Source organism: Lactuca serriola, chromosome 3 (assembly GCF_051521515.1).
Source record: "Lactuca serriola cultivar US96UC23 chromosome 3, Lser_US96UC23_V15, whole genome shotgun sequence".
In the NCBI taxonomy this organism is placed as follows: Eukaryota; Viridiplantae; Streptophyta; class Magnoliopsida; order Asterales; family Asteraceae; genus Lactuca; species Lactuca serriola.
In genome coordinates this window covers 15,970,232-15,989,310 of record NC_136410.1, presented here as the reverse complement: position 1 = coordinate 15,989,310, position 19,079 = coordinate 15,970,232, and the positions used below count along the sequence as shown (strand labels likewise).

At 34.9% G+C, this 19,079-nt stretch overlaps 1 protein-coding gene across 2 annotated transcripts; it reads right to left on the bottom strand.

Annotated features, from left to right (window-relative positions):
• Window positions 1-8,400: 8,400 nt before the first annotated feature.
• Window positions 8,401-10,490, bottom strand: LOC145091542 (uncharacterized). Of its 2 annotated transcripts, none has more exons than XM_079029281.1 (5): window positions 10,361-10,490; window positions 10,153-10,242; window positions 9,433-9,868; window positions 9,204-9,331; window positions 8,401-9,130 (listed from the first exon to the last, which is right to left on the bottom strand). In XM_079029281.1, the coding sequence occupies exons 2-5, from the start codon at window positions 10,228-10,230 to the stop codon at window positions 8,645-8,647; spliced, it is 1,128 nt and encodes a 375-aa protein (XP_078885407.1). In that variant the 5' UTR covers window positions 10,231-10,242; window positions 10,361-10,490; the 3' UTR covers window positions 8,401-8,644. The 2 variants fall into 2 exon arrangements, with proteins under 2 accessions (XP_078885407.1, XP_078885408.1); XM_079029282.1 differs by having other exon boundaries at window positions 10,153-10,268; window positions 10,361-10,477.
• Between the last annotated feature and the right edge of the window lie 8,589 nt (window positions 10,491-19,079).

The following is a 19,079-nucleotide window of genomic DNA, read 5'->3' as shown; positions in this document are numbered from 1 at the left end:
CAGTGTACATTTTTGGTTTCAGGTACTTCCTCTTCGAAGGGAAAGGAGTCAGCATGACTGCAGCGCATCACACCAGGATTTGCGTACATGAGATCTTTCGGATTTACACTCTGATTTTGTTTTATCATGACATGTTTTGACTACTGATACTTTGGTTTTGATAAGTTGATATTATGATTGTTTTTAGACAAATGGTTTTATAAATGTTTAATTTAAAATGAAAAATTTGGACCGTATTTTTGGGTTGTTACAATATAACCACACAAATGGTTGCAATTCCCTTAAACAAAATGAGGCATGTATAATGTCATCACTAAACCTCAACTAGTGAATTTGTTTCTCCTTTTTGGATATACAAGTCACATATGGCCAAGAGTTTCAGTGCATCCTAACATTGATACACATTATCATGATTTAAACTTATATCAAAGTTTTAAACAATTTTCCCTATTTATGATAATTGAAAGTCTTTTGAAATCAAATAGAATTCAAATTCTCATATATGAGTATACAAGTATCTATATAGTAATCACATACCATAAAGATATCATTCTTAGATGAGAAAAATAGCATTTAGATCTAACTAACAATAAGCCACGGACATGTATCTATGGGTAATAACTCACCTTAGTGTGTGTGTGTGTGTATATATATATATATATATATATATATATATATATATATATATATAAGCACTCAACATCACTTCCAAATTTGTAAGAGCACTTAATAGTAACCTAAGGTTAACAATAATACCATTTAATAATGACTAATTACTTTAAAATCATCTCAAACATGACTTCTAACCTTAACAATTTTATTTAAAACTTGTATAACATATAAGAACTAATCAGGAAGCTTTGTAATCAATTGGATTTGATTTGGATAAAAAAAATTGTCACGACCAATGGATTACTCGGCGGATTAAGGCCATGCCTTGCCCTCTACTCAACCAAATGAACCATCATATCACCAATTACAAGTAGTTTTGTTTCTAAGTAGTCCTCTCTCAATAAGCTCTAATCCCTTCTAAAAAAACCGTTAATGCTCCTAGATGCATACTAACACATAAGTAAAATACTTAGAATACGTTTAACAAAGATTGAATATTTAAATTTTATTTATGACTCTAAGACCTTGATTATATTAACTAGAATTAACATGAACTTCAAAATGAAACATATATTACTAGCACTAGATCATCACCGAATGTATTTCAAATTGACTTAATAAGAGAAGAATACATGCAATTCTAAAGGATTTAGAACTAGATCATGTCATCAACTAAGATCACAAACTCCATTCAAGCTAGTAGAAATTTGAAAATCTCAACTAGATCAATAAGTGATAATATCAACATATGATGGATTTGTTATTCAATATGAGTTAAGAAAATTTAAATCAAAGCTAAAACTATAATTAAAATCATATATTATAGTTCAATTTCGAAATCGATCATAGTTAGGGTTAGAACCTAAAAACAATTATTTGAATTAAAATTAAGCAACGTCAATAAATTTTCTTGATCAAGTAAGTAAACATAAGATGATTTATTTATTCAACTCAATCTAAACCCTAAAATCATATGATTTCACATTTAAGGAGATCCGAAAGCCTAGGTTGCATCAAATAGTGAGGATTACAAGAGATTACACCATCTAAGGCTCCAATTTGATGATTAAATCTCGAATCCTTAAGTAGTTCTTCAATCCAACTTCAATCCTTCTTCAACCTTTAAAAGCACAAAAAACACACACACTATAACGTACCACTTTTCAGAATTAAATTTTGTTTTTAAACATATATTATCATAAGACATTTTCAAGGCAAAACCCTTTATTTGTAAATCGTAGTTCAAATCAGAGTTATAAATAAAAGTGTCACGAAATCTCAAATAATTAAATTGCTGACGCGAGTGTACAGTCACGCCTTCGCCTTCCCAAAAACTGTCAAGATTACCTGAAAAACATTTAATCCACAATTGTAAGTCAATATTTAGTAAGTTCCTCAAAATACCACATACAACAATACACATACAATGTATGCACACTTGAGCCTTTAGTCTGACTAGACCTCCTTGCAAGGCCTGTAGTACAACTGGACCGATCTCCCGAGCCTATAATATATAGTTGAAATGCTCTCTTGAGCCTAAAGCATGGGGTTGGACCGCCTTGCAAGGTATACAATATACTTGGACCACCTGGGTATCTTGACCTACAGCACAAAGCATGACCACCTCAACTCAACCATAATATGTCAACATATATACATAAAAAATAACTAACAAACACAGGTAATCATAACAGATCTACCAATCTAGTAGATCACTACAGTATAATAACATCCTACATACAAGGATATATATTGCAATACAAAGTATTGTAAGAAAACTCATTTAAGCTAACCAACAGAAGCTCAACATCAAAACTCAGCAACTACACAACTAACGCAAGCTACCTAAAACCAAATCGGAACTAGCTAAACACTCAACTCTACCCAAGTTTGACCAAAAGTCAAACTAGTCAAAATTCAATGATAAAAGTCAACAGTATGGGGTTACGCTCGGCGTACCACATTGTTTTTATACTTGGCTTAAAGCTCTAGGTGGAAAATATGGGATTTTCATGCTACGCTTGGCATAGAGATATATACGCTCGACGTAGTCCCCTTATAAACAAAAATCATATTAAGCTCTTAATACAGAAAGCTAGCCCCTCAAACTTTCAGATCTAAATCAAATAGACGTCTTAATGGATAAAGTCTCTAACTTTATTTATTTGCATGGTTGGAAAGAGTACAAAACCAAGCGCTAAGTCTATAAAGCCAACTTTTGCTTAAGAAATCATGCATGGATGGATGAGAGTGTCCAAACTCTCATTTTTATGAATCTATAACCTCAAAAACATCATAAATTCATATTCAAATGGTCTAGGGGTTGGACCAAGATTATGAGGAAAATACGCATAAAATACATAACTAAACTAGATATAACATAAACAAACATCAATATGAAAGCTTTATACCTCCTAGGGATGGATGTTGGCTTGTAAATCCCAAATTTACACAACTTGAAGCTCGTAAGTGGTTCTACAAACACTTTCTTCCTTCAGAAGAGAACACAAGTACCTTTAAGGGCTCAAAACTCACAAATGGTGGCAGGGGTTTCAAGTGGACGTTTTGGGAGGGTGAGGTTGAGCATGGGGATTATCTCAAGGAGTTAGAGCCTTTAAATAGGGCTTCAACCCTAGATTTAGGGTTTGCGTCCAACGCGGTTACGCTTGGCATAGCCTAGTCTACACTTAGCATAGATCATTAAGTCATCGTCCACATTTCCTCTCCTACGCTCGTCGTAGGGGACTGTCCTAAGCTCGGCGTAAGGCATAACTTCCTAAATCCAACTTTAAACAACCATAACTTCTTCGTTCCAACTCCGATTTCGGTGATCTTTATATGCATGCAAATGTATTGACAAGCCTCACACCTATCTACTTATTTTTGACTTAACATACTGAACTAAAATCATTAATTCATGCAAGGATCCCAAAATATCACCTTCCCATTTTACCGTTTTTGTTTCAAAGCACAAATCGAGGGCTTTAACCACTTAACCAACATTATTAATATCTGATAAGGTATAAACTCTATTCCCTTGAAGCACAAGACCTTTACTCGATCGAATTACGACTCGTTATCCTAAAATTAGAAACATCCTGAAACTAGGTGTTATACACACAAACACAAACAACCTTAAGCTTATTCATTGATTTCTATAAAATGATGAGAAAATAAGTCTTATGATATAATCTTTAGTCATTTTTCATATATACAGCCCTTTAGCAGCAAGTTTCTCACCATAAGATGGTCCTTACATTTGACTAAGTTCCATATCTACTAAGGTATTGTTTGTTTTTTATGAGGCAAAATGTTTGCAATCCGCGGACTACATCTGTAGACCTCTGCAGTAGAAGAGGTGGACCAAACGTCTGCAGTCTGAATTTTTTTTTTTTTTGTTTTTTTAACATCTGTGTGCTACTAAAATAAACTAAAATCTAAATAAATTGATTTTTTTAAAAACTTCAAAGTGATTTTTTAATATTTTTATGACTTTGTTATAAATAATTAATAAATCTAGATCAACTTTTATGTATTATTGTATAAAAATGAAAATAAAAATGGTACGAATTAACAAATATATTTGATAAAAACCAAAAATTTTGGTTGCAAAGTTATACTTAAACATTGTAATTATGAATCAAATAATGTTTTAACAAATCTAGATTAATTTTGATTTTTTTAATTAAGTCAATTAAAAACGTACCATATAAATTTTTCCCAAAAATTAACAATACTATATTAAATAATGTTTTTTAAATTTTGGCACAAAAAATATAAGAATATATTATAATTTTTTTTTCATAGTTATATAAAAAAACGTCAACGACCATTATTATAATAAATTTTTATTTATAAATTTGTTAAAAATATTATGTTTGTGTCGTTGAATCTTTTTTTTAAGTATTGTATTTTTTTTTCAAATTGTTTATCATTAATAAAGTTTGAATAAATATAAATTAAAAAAATAAAGATATATGTGTTTTTTTAGGCTAGAAGATATTTAAAGATGTTAGAAGACTATGGTATACATCTGCGTCAAGAAGAGAGCGCATACATTTTTAGGTTTGCAGTTTTAAAAACAAAATAGTCTGCGAAGACTAATGTTTGCGCGTGGTCTGCATAACGCAGACAGAAGAGGCCAAGAAGATTTGTAGACAAAAAACAAACAACACCTAAGTTAATCATTTCTAACGTATTTCATTAACAAACTAGGTGTAAGATCAATGTATTACATGAGTTAATTAAAAAAGTTAAATATAAAGGTTTAAATATTTAAAAATTTTGATTTATAAGAAAATAAGAAAAATAATGAATTATTAAAATTGATTTTTTTTATCTTTTAAATTTAAATAAATAAACAAAATAAATTAATGAGCTTTAATTTGAGAATTTTAAAATAAGAAGGTAAGTTCATTAATGAAATTGATATTCATTTATTACTACAGTTATTGTAATTATTACATTAAATAGAAAAACTCATAAAATGACATGTAAAAAAGAAATTAATTCAAAATAACCATAAAATGACATTTGGCAAATTGAATGCCATAGTGACATGTGGCAAAAAAAAAACTTGATTTATTAGAGTAGATTAGTCCTTCCAAATGTTAGCTAGGTTAGCTGATGATTAAATATGGAACTTCTTAATTATCAAATCAAACTCTAACTTTTTAACATTTGATTTTAAATTTACATCTAAGGCATTGAATTTACTTTTATTATGACTAATTTATTATTATTCTTTTTATTTATGTAATTTAATTAGTTAATTTTAATCTATTTAAAGTACCCTGAGGATGAAGATGGTATTTATAAACAACCAATTTTTTGGCTCCCATCTTCTTTTGTTTGTGTTTGAGGTAGTTATTGAAATCTTTCCAATAGAGAAACAATTTTCCAATCATTATCGCAACTTAAAATGTTTCACTAAGAGTCATCCCCTCCATGAATGATGTAAAACGATAGGTTTATTAATACTTGACTCATCACGGTCCTTGTAGCAACCATTTTAAAGCCCTCAAACAAACCTCTACATATTTCTTGGTCCCGGCATCATTTTGTTTTCCACTTACGATCCAATAACTATCATAGTTCTTTTACATTTGATGTTTTGCAATAAATGTAGTACGTCATTTTGGTTTAAAACCACACCACTAAACCTTTTTTTTAATGGTAGACAACTCTAAAACATGTGAATTTAAAACCGAGGCAAATCAATTTTGAAAAGTTTAACTGCCAAATGATCACAACTAGGTCATATTGATCATCTTGATACTATATTTGTTAAAATTAAATTAAAAACAAGCATGCTACACATTTGATACATGATATAATTCGTAAATAGTTTGTTGTATTTTGTTAATTTTATCTATAGATGTTTTTAAAAGAATTAGTTTTGTCATCCAAAACGGGGTTACGACACAGCTTGTTACTCGTTTACTCGCTACGTCTGTAAATTTTTCTTATGAATTTGGGATAGAATGGAATGAATAAACACCTCTTCCCTTTGAAAAAAAAATCCTTTGCAAATGGTTCAATATCATTGTATCAGAGTAAAATGTTAATAAAACGATTCAAAAAGTTAAACTATTTCAAAATTTAACTATGACCTAAGTGATTGCTTTTTTAAGTATAAAAATGAAGAATGACTTAGATATAGAAACTATAAACAGAAAGTAGATATGAAATTGAGTCAAATCCAAAACCCAACCCAAGCCATGAATAAACTTATATCAATACGTATTGTGAGTCGGGTAACCATGCTGATACGACAACGAGACCTCCTTGACGCTTGTCAGACGTCGGACGATATCCAGAATTTGTCACCCCAGGCGTGCCCGCCTAACTGTAGCTAGCAGTTAAGGTGTGGGATTGTCAGTCCCGAATAGATCTATTCACAAATTCCACGCTCTCCCTCCAGGAGACTCTGGTTACACTTCCGGGGAGGATTTACTGATAACCCAAGGGGTAATGACAAAACTCACAAGCTAGTACTAAATTATTCACAGGGTTCTCATACGACATCAAACATACAAAAGATTATGAAACATAATACAGTGAATATAGATACATACAATGAAACTATCTGGCAATACATTCAAATGAAACGGAGATAAACTGAATCAGACATAGTTTATCTAATAACTTTATATACATATCAGTACGTGATGAAACAAGAACTAAAGAACCCCAAATTATTCCCATAATAATTTGATTAGTTTGGTTATTTCCTTAACTGAAATTCATATAGTTGTAGTTGATAAATCATCCCTTATGCTCAGCATAATACATAAGGGGTAATAATATTTATAAGTTTGCCAGATATTTATTGAAATACATTAATGTTAAGTTTTGAAAACATTTGTAGTTTGCTTGTATTCCCCCCTGAAAACATTGAAAAATCATTGAAAAATGGTAGGGGTATGAACTCATCGGACGAGAAACGTGTCTGCTTGGATCCTAAACGTTGTTTCTGGGTTTGCAAACGCACGAGGTTCCTATGAATTATGAAAAGATACATATTTGTATCTAATTAGGACTTAGATTATTTATTTGGTAGAGACAAACACTTCTAGTCACGGAAACACCCCATTACAAGTGTTTGGAAGGACCCGGATAAATTATACAAAAAATATGCTATAGTTTCATAATTTATGATTTTGTCAATGTCTTTAAACAGCTAAAAAAACAACCCTCTTCATGATCTTCTAACAATATATTTCATGGTTGATAATATTATTATTTACAATCGTCTAAATCATTACACTCATAAACATATCATTATTAATTGAGTCTGGAGTATTTTTATATAGTTTTTATTATTATTCTATGAACATGCTTTAATAATATAGGCCAAATAGGCAAGCTAAAAGATCAAGGTCATCAAACGAAGCAAAGAAGAAAATCATAGAAACAAAAAGAAAAGGTATAGCCTATGTTTTATCGTTGTGTAGCAGGACAGTGGACCATGACTATCAAATGCATAACATTTTCCCCTTGACCCGTCTTTAATTTTCCCATATCAGATTGATTGTTGATCCAATTAATTAAAGCCCAGTATATATATACTTGACGCTTTCTTTAACAAATCAACCAACAGCGAAAAACCAAACCATTATAAAAAATCAATAAAACCCAAATATATTTACAAATAATAATAATAATAATAATAATAATAATGATAATATTAATTAGTAGATGATAATCATATTATTAAACTAATAAACAATAATAATAAGTTTTATCAAAGACAAAATTATATAAACGGTCCATGTGGTTTTCTAAAATTGCATGAGTCGTTCCTAATTTTTTTTCCTTGATGATTATAGTCCCTATGATTTTAAAAGGGTGTGGTTATTCCTGACCTATTTAAAATAACTTTTGTATCATCATTAGTATACTTTTTTATCTTTTTTATTTAATTAAAATTTATATTATTACTAAATTAGAATTGACCCCATCATATCCATCCTTTTTCCATTGTTGACCATCACCACACTTCTCATTGCTTGTTCTTGTTTTTGCTATCAAAAGATAATGAACAGACCCATCAATTATATAACAAAAAAACATGTGACTTACTCAAATCCATCTTGGTACCAATCGAAACAACCTAAATATAAACACCCTAGAAAATGTATAGCGACAAGCCACAAAAGTACACAATATTAAGAGTTCAAACGAATGTGTATTTATAAGACATGGATATGAGGGTTCCGTATAATCACCACCTCAACATTTGTTTTTTAGTCACAAAGTAGCCATGAAACTTTAGAGACGTATGAATTGATTAAAGATTATCTCATAAATTAATAGATGTTTATGCAAAACCACCCAAACGATTTTTGGTTACACTATCCTCGTCAATAGAAAAAATTAGAACCCCATCATCTAGCACAACAAAATAACTGAATCAAATATCCAAGATCCTGAAATTCTTTTAAAAAAAATACAGTTTTTCATGGAAAAATGATACACAAAAATAATCTAAATGAACCAAAAAAAAAAAAAAAAAATCTTGTTTTTAAGTCTAATCTTTCCAAGCATCTTTGTTAACTCGTCTTGAAGAAACACCAGCAGAAGATATGCTTGGAGTAAGAGGCATTGTGGAAGGTGTATTTGGCGCTTCAACATCATCCCAATCATCACTCCAATTATCATTCCATCCATCTTTTTGGTTTTGGTCAAAATCCATCTTGGGCCCACCTGAAACCGGAAGCCCAGCATCCAATTTTTGATATTTTGCTGCTGCACCACCATTGTTCATCATTAATCTTCTTCTTTGATATGTCACACACGCCATCACAGATACTATCACCACCACAAAAGCTAATGATATGACTCCTACAAATGGTGTCCGTTTGAACAGATTGGTCAAAGTCAACCGTGACATGTAGTTTGACTTTTTCATGGGGTTATGTGTAAGAAAATCCATAAAGTCAAGATCACAACTGCCTTTAAGTGTTTTTAGGGTTATAAATTTTTCGGTTTTTCCATCTCCTATAGAAACCATAACCTGCAAAAGTAAAGAATTCTTGAGTTAAGTTTTTCATTAAAAAGTGCAAAATGGAACTTATTTAGTTATATACCTTTTGGTCATCATTTTCTTGGATTTGAACATTTGTTTTATCTAGGCGAACAAATTCAGGAGCAGTAATATCCACAACAAGTAACCCCTTTCCCTTGTTCTGGATTAAAAGGGAAACTTCTGTAGACTCTGGAAGAAGATAACATAACACAACAAGATAACAGTAAAAAAAAAGTAATAATAAATAAAAAAACTGAAAACATGAAGAAGCAATACATAGTACAACATACCATCTCCAGGAACACTTAAACAAGCAACCATTCCATGATTCTTATCATCATTACCAATTGTGCACTTGAAAGATGAATCACATTGTCCTATCCTCATGGATGCCAAATTATCCTCTTTAGGCACCTTCTTGAATTCTTCTTCCCCTTTATATGCTTTAGTTTTCTTATCCACATCATCTACCACCTCCTTATCTTTAGAATCCTTTTGCACATTACCTGCTTCTTTATCACCTAATGGCTTACTTGGAACACTCTTAATCTTAACTGTCGGATTTTGAATATCATTTGAAACTTTGGGCTTCTCCAGTGGATCTGCTTGCTTAGATTCTAAATTAGAGCCTGATGCGCTTGATTTCTCATTCAAACTAACTTTTGGTTTTGGGTTTGATGTTGTTGTTGTTTCAGAACCTAAACCATCATTTGGATTCTTCTTCACCTACATCACAGTTTTAGCTCAATTAAGCTATACTTCAAGAAAAGTTACTCCCTACATCCATGTCAATTAAGATATAACTATATAAGTACTAATTAATATGCCATATTTAATGTTCTTTATAGTTAATATAATCCAATGATAAGTCACAAACTCATCCTTCAGCACATTAATGGATAAAGTACCTTCAAATTTCGATATAAGCTGAATGAATCAGCTACTAATTTCATATATGGTTCCTATCCATATAACTAAGCAAAATAAACAAAACTTTAAGGAATGATTACCACGGGATCGGGGTCAGCGCAGTGAACTACGACTGAGATAAGAAACAGAGCAACCAAAAACGTCAAATTAAACTTCATCTTCGCATATTCCTACAATAAAACCCGCATGATTCACACTGTAATTACAGAAAACAAAGGATAATCTATATAAAAAATTAAACATCAACTCAATGTTCAAAATAGAAAAGTACAGTAGAAGGAATCAAACCTTGTAGATGAAAATGGTATGTGCAGATTTAGGGCTCGAACAGGAACCCACTTGGCGTGTGTCTCCACATTGATTTCTTCAGCAGAAGTGAAATGGATGGAGAATTTGTTGACTCGAAAAGTCAAAGTAGTGGCACGGATTATGGATTTATGGATATGAAGATCATGGGCTTAGCCCATTCAAACCAAACTATTTTGCAGCCCATTTACTTCAGGTGTTTATATTAAAATAGTAAACGCGATTATTTTTATTTATAAAATATATCATAAATAGTGGAAAAAGAAATTTTTTAACTTTGAATATATAATTTCATTTATCAAATATCATCTATTTACCGTTAGGACAAATATATAAATATGAGAGATTCATATTAGACCTAGCAATGATTTGGATAGATATGAGAATCGTTAAATAAGAAGGATGAGTCAAACGAAAAAATATTTATGTTTTCTTGAAATCTTTTGCAACGAAATTAATGGTGTTTTTGTTGATATAATGCAACATGTTATATAATATGTATATTAATAAATAAGTCTTTGATTAATAATTATACCTTAAAATATATCTAATTGTCTTTTTTTATAAAAATAGTCGGTTTATATTTTATTGTAAAAATAACCAATTAATCTTAAACAGTAGTCTCGGAGTTACCTCCAAGATACTAGAGTAACATTTCAAGTTGTCATTCTGGAGCGTTTTTTTTTTTTTTTTTTTTTTTTTTTTTTTTTTTTTTTGTGTGTGTTATTTATTATTATTATTATTATTATTATTATTTTGCATATTTTGGAGAGTATGTGTAATTTTTTAATGAACAATTCAAAATTTGTTATTTCTTGTGGGGAAATTAAAACATGTGCATTAATTTTTATGCTTTTAAATGATTTTTAACAAAACTAATTGTTTGTATTGCATAAAATAACAAAAGATAATAATCACATAAATTTAAATATGTTTTAAATAGTATTATAATTTTCAAATGGATACCTACTTATTCTTCATAGCACATACAATTTTTTCAATTCGCTTGTGAAATGAGATGCTTCTGGTTTTGGTTAAACCCTGTATCCTCACAGATTTCTCAGTATGCAACATCTCTAAGAGCCGAAATATAACGTCCCAAATATTTCTAAGTGAAAATTTCATTTTAAAAACCAAAAGAAACATCATTTATTCATTTCAAACCCAACAAAATATGATAATGATAAAATAGTTATCAAAGTACAAAGCATGGCATAAAATGCAAAGTGCTGGTGGATGCGGTGCGATCATGTCGGACCATTCCCTTTCGAACTAGAAGTATCTGAAACCATAAACATAAAGCTGTAAGCACAAAAGTTAGTCGATTTCCCCAAAATACCACATAGCACATACATATAAATGGGTCCGCCCACAACATAACGGGCCCCGCCCTCAGCATAACGGGCCCTGCCCAAATCGCATACGGGCCCCGCACACAAATATATATATATATATATATATATATATATATATATATATATATATATATATATACACACACACAAACACACATATACATGTAAGAGTCACAAAGACAACAAGCACATACATGCATAACAGTAAGTGTCACAAAGACAATTATCATCCTACAAACATATTCCAATAGGTAGGTATTGGTGTCTTCAACCTATGAGTACAGTGAAGGAACTCACTTCTCAGATGGTAATCAATTGTTGTTGCTCTCACTGCTAGTCAAGACAAGTGCTACACCACACCTAGATAGTCATACAAGGTAACTCTTAGTCTACCTTCCAAAGCTAAGGGGTTAGCCAAAAGTCAACCCAAATCAAATTAGAAGTTTAACACAGCTAGCCTCCACGTCGTGGCCAACCTTGGCCACACCGTGGTCCACAATTCTGAACTTGATCCATACTTATGTCAAAGAGTCAACGATCCATTAACAATTTCTCCATACCATGGTCTTCCTTGGCCACGACGTGGGCATAAGATGACAAAACAATCGATTGATCCTTACACATCACGTTGTGGCAGCTTAGTGCCACGCCGTGGTGAGCAGTCTGATTAGCTTAATCGAGTTAAGTTGCTTTTAACTCAAAATCAAAGTCTAAAAAAATCTTAATTACTCATTCTCAACACCTTAATGGATAAAGTTTCCAGCTTTATCCATTAAGACACTTCAATAAGAGAAGATCTCCAAACCAAGGTCTAATAAGGGTAAAACTCATGACATGGTTAACCATTAAGCACTTTTCCTCAAAGTCTATAGCCAAACCAACTCTAGAAAGGTTTCAAATACTAGATAGAGGAAAAGTTAGGTGCTTTACAGACATGCATGGCCAATGCATGTCTAGATTCCATTTTAGGTCAAAATGAGCAAAAAAATGATGATCCACATTAGCGGCTATGGAGGAGGTTCGAGTGTTGTTGGAGGCTAAGGTGGATTCCCTGGTGCAAGCCAATGAGGGGTTGATGATCCAAAATGAGAACCTTGAATAGGGCGTTGTTGATCGGGACAAGCTGGTTGAGGAGACCCATTGTAACACTGTGAATTTTCAAAAATAATTTTTCACAAATATAAAAACATTTCTCATTTAATTTCCATAAAACATTAAGTTTCAAATCTCAATTCACATCATACAAAATCCCAAGATCATATATATATATCAAATATCCCATGCGTGTGTACAGATCAAGCCGGCGCCTTCCCACGGTCATCGCTAGTACCTGAAACAACAACACTAACACTGTAAGCACGAAGCTTAGTGTCACACCCCAAAACCTGAACGGCGGAAACGTTCTGGGGTGGATGACGTCATGTCAAGTATCACAACACATGCGTATAGTAATCAAAGTACAACAAAACATTGCATTAATAGAAATAATTTTACATGGTTACATTACATAGTATCAAAGTAATACAAGCAACAAAATATATAAAGTGCAGCAAGGTACTTAAGCCATCTTCATCAGCAGCTCCGGGGATGTACCTGTCTAATTGCTGACCTGAGATTACAAGTTATTTGAAAAGCGAGTATCAGCATTTTTACAAATGCTGGTGAGTTCATAAGTATTTAGTGTCATTTAGTCAAATAACTTTAATAAGTAGTAGTTTAAGTGTTTTCGTTGCTTCAGTGTTCTTTCCAGAAAATCCTATATTTTCTTTAAATAAAGCAGCCTTCTACCAAGACTGTTTCAGTGTATTGTGGTAAGAGGTAGTTTTCCCTTAATTGCTATTTTTTATCAAAATACTGAATTTGATTATTAAAGAAAGCAGGAGACATCAGGGAATAATATATGCCTCAGCAGTGAGGACTGCTGACTAAGGCAAAAAATCATAGACTTCAGGAGGGTATCGAATTAAGGACACGCCTAGTTCAGTCTAGCAAAGGGGAGACATAGGCCCCAGAAGGTACCAAATGAAAGGTACAGTTGGTAAGGTCTAAAACAGTGAATATAGACCGAAGACGATACCAATTGGAAGGTATCTTTCACAAGGTCAAAACCAAGACTACAGACCCCAGACGGTATCAAATGAAAGATACAGCTAGCAAGGCCGAAACAAAGACTATAGACCCCAGACAGTATCAAATGAAAGATACAGCTAGCAAGGTCGAAACAGAGACTATAGACCCCAGACAGTATCAAATGAAAGATACAGCTAACAAGGTCGAAACAGAGACTATAGACCCCAGACAGTATCAAATGAAAGATACAGCTAGCAAGGTCGAAACAGAGACTATAGACCCCAGACAGTATCAAATGAAAGATACAGCTAGCAAGGTCGAAACAGAGACTATAGACCCCAGACAGTATCAAATGAAAGATACAGCTAGCAAGGTCGAAACAGAGACTATAGACCCCAGACAGTATCAAATGAAAGATACAGCTAGCAAGGTCGAAACAGAGTGACTCTGAAAAGTGACATCAGCATACATTGTAAATTGTTGACGAAATACCGTTACCTTAAAGCCATGAATTATAAGGTAACCCAGGATACTCGTAACCATACTGACTAGAGTTCCAGACGCCCTACAAGCATCTATATAATGTGACATTCGTCACCCCTTGGCTTGGTGGGCCGTGGACTGTAGCTAGCAGTCAGGGTGCGGGGTTGTCAATCCCGTATAGGCCTATACACATAATGTCCACTCTCCCTACAGGAGACTCTGGTTACCAACTAGACGACGGAGAAGGCCGCGTCCCGAAGATGCATCCCAATTAGTGGGTTTCTAATGAAAGTGCTGGACTAGAGGTAGAGACTTCCCAATAGTGGGTTTCTAACGAAAGTATAAAATAGGGGTTGAGACTCTTAACTGAATTGACTGGAATAACCCGTATTTCTAAGCTTGTAAACATAGTATATAACTAATGAATCAAACGACCTTCGGATGGATATCCGATCCCACCAGACCACATCTCAACGAAGAAAAGGAAATAGGGTGGACAAACCTTCCTAAGTCCTTCAACCATTATTTATATGTGTCTACACAAGCACAGACATACATCTAACTATGCATGAGTGGGTATCAAGTGAAAGTGATTCTCGTGAAGTAGGAGTGTCTAATAAGTGAAGTAAGAGCGGTCACAAGTGAAGTATAAGTGTCAAATAAGTATAAGCGCTTCGCGAAGTAGAGATGACACTAAGTGAAGTAAGAGCGGTCGCAAGTGAAGTATAAGTGTCAAATAAGTACAAGCGCATCGCGAAAGTATAAGTGAAGTAGACTCGTATCACTAAGTAAGAGTGTGAATAAGTATAAGTGTCATCAGGTATAAGTGACTTCAGGCATAAGTGAAAGAATTACTGAGTAGGAGTATAAAATAAGTATAAGCGAAGTGGCAGTACTTAAAGTAAATATATACATGACAAGGAATCTTAACGAAAAGCCTTTACGAATAGAAAATTCCACACATTGTATTCTTTTGTAAAATATGTTTGAAAACCTTGGAAAATCTTTCACAAACCAATTTAGAATGAATTTAGTTTAAAAGGTATAAGTAAGAGTTTTAAAAACCATTGAAAAGCGTTATAACGTCCTCCTTAGTAAAAACAGTGTATAGTGGCAAAATCTAGTGCATGCGGGTTATCAATCACATGTGATTGATATGATAACTGGCATGTTTAACTTGTAATCCCCCCTATAAAACATTTAAAAGCATTTAAAAGGTTCATTCAGGGGTATGAACTCACCTGGTGTAAGTAGGTCCGACGGAAGTGTCGTTTGGGCGTTCGGGGTCACGCAAGGACTTGAACACACACAAGGACCTATTTTAACATATGATAACATATGTTCACATACAATTAGCATATAATATACTAATTAAACAATTATACACACTCAAAGGAGTGAAAAACACTTTTGGTTGAGTGTTTGGGGTCCCGGGTAGCGTTTAAGGGTGCTAAGGGTCTCCTATCAGCTGTGGGACTTTGCTATACTCAAGTATCAAGGGTGTAAAGGGGTTTAAAGCATCAATATGGACCAACAAGGAGTTTACGGCCCAACCTAAGGGAGTTTACGGCCGTAAACTCCCAAGGTCATGTTCTTGGGTGTTTGATGCTTCTAGTTTGTTCCTTGATTTATTCTAAGCACTTTTCCCAAAAGGCATGAGTGGAATTGAGGCCTCTAAGGGTATTTTATAGGAGTTTACGGCCTAAGAACTCTCCCAAGGGAGTTTACAGCCGTAAACTCTCACCCTTAGTGATTTGTGAAGTTTCAAGCCTCTAATGCCTTTCTAGGATTTTCTTATGAAGTTTGATGCTATTATGGGTGATTAAAACCAACATTTGAGGGGGTTTTGGGGAGTTTACGGCCTAGATAATGCTTGGGTCGTAAACTCCAAGAAATGTCTCATTTTCTTGGGTTTAAGTCCTTAGATCCCCTCCTAGTAGGTTATGGTAAATGTCTAAGGCCATTAGGGGGGCAAAATCACACTTTTGGGCATGATTTTTGGGAGTTTACGGCCTTGACTATTCATGGGCCGTAAACTCTTTTCTTTAATTCGTTTTGGAGTGTTCAAGTGTCCTAAACTCAAAGGAATAAGTCCCTAAATTATGTAATAAGCCCTAGGATGAGTTTGGTGCACATTTGGGACCATGACTTGTGGAGTTTACGGCCTAAGCATGTGCTTGGGCCGTAAACTCTTCTTTGAGTCCTAAATCCATGCATTTTAGTGTTTAAACACCCCTAGGCTATAACCCCTATTAGTTTCTAAGCTTATGGTCAAGTTTAAAGGCATATTTAGCACCTTTTTAGGGGTTTACGGTCCTAGAATGTTCCTGGGCCGTAAACTCCTTATCCTATGCTTTCTTGGATGATTTTTGGGCTTTAAACATAAATCAATACGCTTAGAATAAGCTAGGGTAAGCGGACTTACAATTTGGAAGCGTTTGGTTGCGAATTCGGGGCGAAAACGGGTCTAGCGAGAGAGTATAGAGAGAGAGTGTAAAAAGTCTCCAATGGACTCCATTCACCCATATATAGGTTTCACAGTCGGGGCTCAGTGGAATTTTACCCGATACTGCCGTTAAACGGGGCTTTTGGTCGCACCCGATTTAGTGGTCGTAATAATAAAACTTGACATTTTCTAAATGAATGAAAATGTGTGTCCTGTGTTTTTATTCCCTTTTATCACGACTTAACGGCATGTTAAAGGTAGTCAATGGTCATGTTTATTAAATTAATGCCCTCTAATTAACGGAACTTTTATACAGTGGAATATTCCGTTAACGGTAACGGGGAAATGTAACGGGATAACTTGGGTTGTCACACTTAGTGAGTTCCCCAAAATACCATATAAAACACATATTAGCCACTCGAGGCTATAACTCTGTGTGTCCGTGCACCCAAACTCTGCGAACCCTCAGGTTCTAACTCTGTAAACATGCACAGCATAAATCACATAGAAATAATGCAGTACAACACATAACATACATAGCATACAAATACTCTATCACATAACTCTGGTTACCTACTCAAGGTAAAGTATAGTGAGAAGACTCACCTTGCGTATCTCGATAAGTAGCAAAATCCCGAAAATCACTCGTGCTCGATCCTCCGAGCTATAATCCTCCTATAACACAATATACCTCTAATTAACACTTTCTCAACTAGGGTTGACTACCCCTATCAAGTCAACACTGGTCAACTCTAGTCAACGGTCAACAGTCAACTTTGACCGGACTCGGCGAGTGCACTAGGGTGACTCGGCGAGTCTATACGTTTTCACCAACTCTCTAGGATTCCCTTTTTGACACGTCGAGTACTCCCCTGACTCGACGAGTTCCACCTGGTAAGAATCGCGGGGCCACCCCGACTCAACTCGCTGAGTCTCAAGAACAACTCGGCGAGTCCCAGCTCGACTCAGTCCACCTGTCAACCCTCACCAACTCTCCCTGACTCACTGAGTTGACCCATAACTCGGCAGGACCACTCACTGAGTGGTTAAGGGCAATCTTCAAGCTACTCGCCGAGTCTGTTCTTCAGACTCGGCGAGTCCATGCCATGCATCAACTCAAACTTGCTTCTGAGGTTAGATCCGTTCCAACAACTCATAGATCTGGCCCTCCTAAGCATATTCATCACGTAAAGTCCAAGACTTGGTGCTCATAACACACTCCTTGACTCACAAATGGTGTTTTGACCTCAAATACAAGGACCCCAAACCAAAACCCCCATGGGTTCATAAAAAGCTTGGGCAAAGGGACACTCTGGACCTCCAAGGGTCCAGATCTAGAACCTAAATCTCTTAAGGGACCAAGGAAGCATTAGATCTAGCCACAAAAGGGCTCAATAAGCCCTAAATCAAAATAAACACCTACATAACAGAGAATAGCTTGAAGGTAGTACCTCAAATGTGATGTTCTGGTCCTCAAATCTTCAGGAAGTGGCTCCTCTTGATTCTCCTTAGCTATTGCTTCCTTTCCCTTGCAAGATTACACCTCCAAAATCAACAATGGCTTCTTGCTTTGCTCCAAACACTCAAACTCGCTAGGGTTTCACTCAGGGGACTGGTGAGCACAAATGACGGCCTTAAGGCCCTTTAAATAGGTCCCAAACCCGAGAAATTAGGGTTTCATTAAACAGCGCGGACTCGCCGAGTCCATACTTCGGACTCGCCGAGTCCAGGCGCGAACCCGCGTCCAGAACCGCGATCCTACTCGGCGAGTCTGAGCTCCAACTCGCCGAGTCCCCTCACAAAGCATCAAAATCATAAGCTTAAAAGATACCTGGAAATCCAGGCTGTTACAACTCTCCCCCACTAGAACTAGACTTCCCCCCTCGAAGTCTCGCTCTGAAAATAACTCCGGATGCTGCTCACGCATCTCACGCTCTGGCTCCCAGGTCATCTCTGATCCCTTCCGATGTTGCCACTGAACCAACACCAGGGGTACCTCCTTGTTCCTCATAACCTTGATCTTCCGATCTCTGATGGCCACTGGTCTCTCGGCATAATTCAGGCTCGCATCCACCTGAATATCCTCTAATGGAACCACTGCGACTCATCGGCTATACACTTCCTCAGCTGCGACACATGAAAAGTGTCGTGAATCTGCCCCAAATCTACTGGCAAATCCAACCGATAGGCTACCCGGCCTACCCTCGCGATCACACGGAATGGACCAATATATTGGGGCCCCAACTTGCCCCTCTTCCTGAATCGAATCACTCCTTTCCAAGGAGAGACCTTCAGGAGAACGAGATCGTCGACCTGAAACTCAAGCTCGGACCGGCGTCTGTCTGCA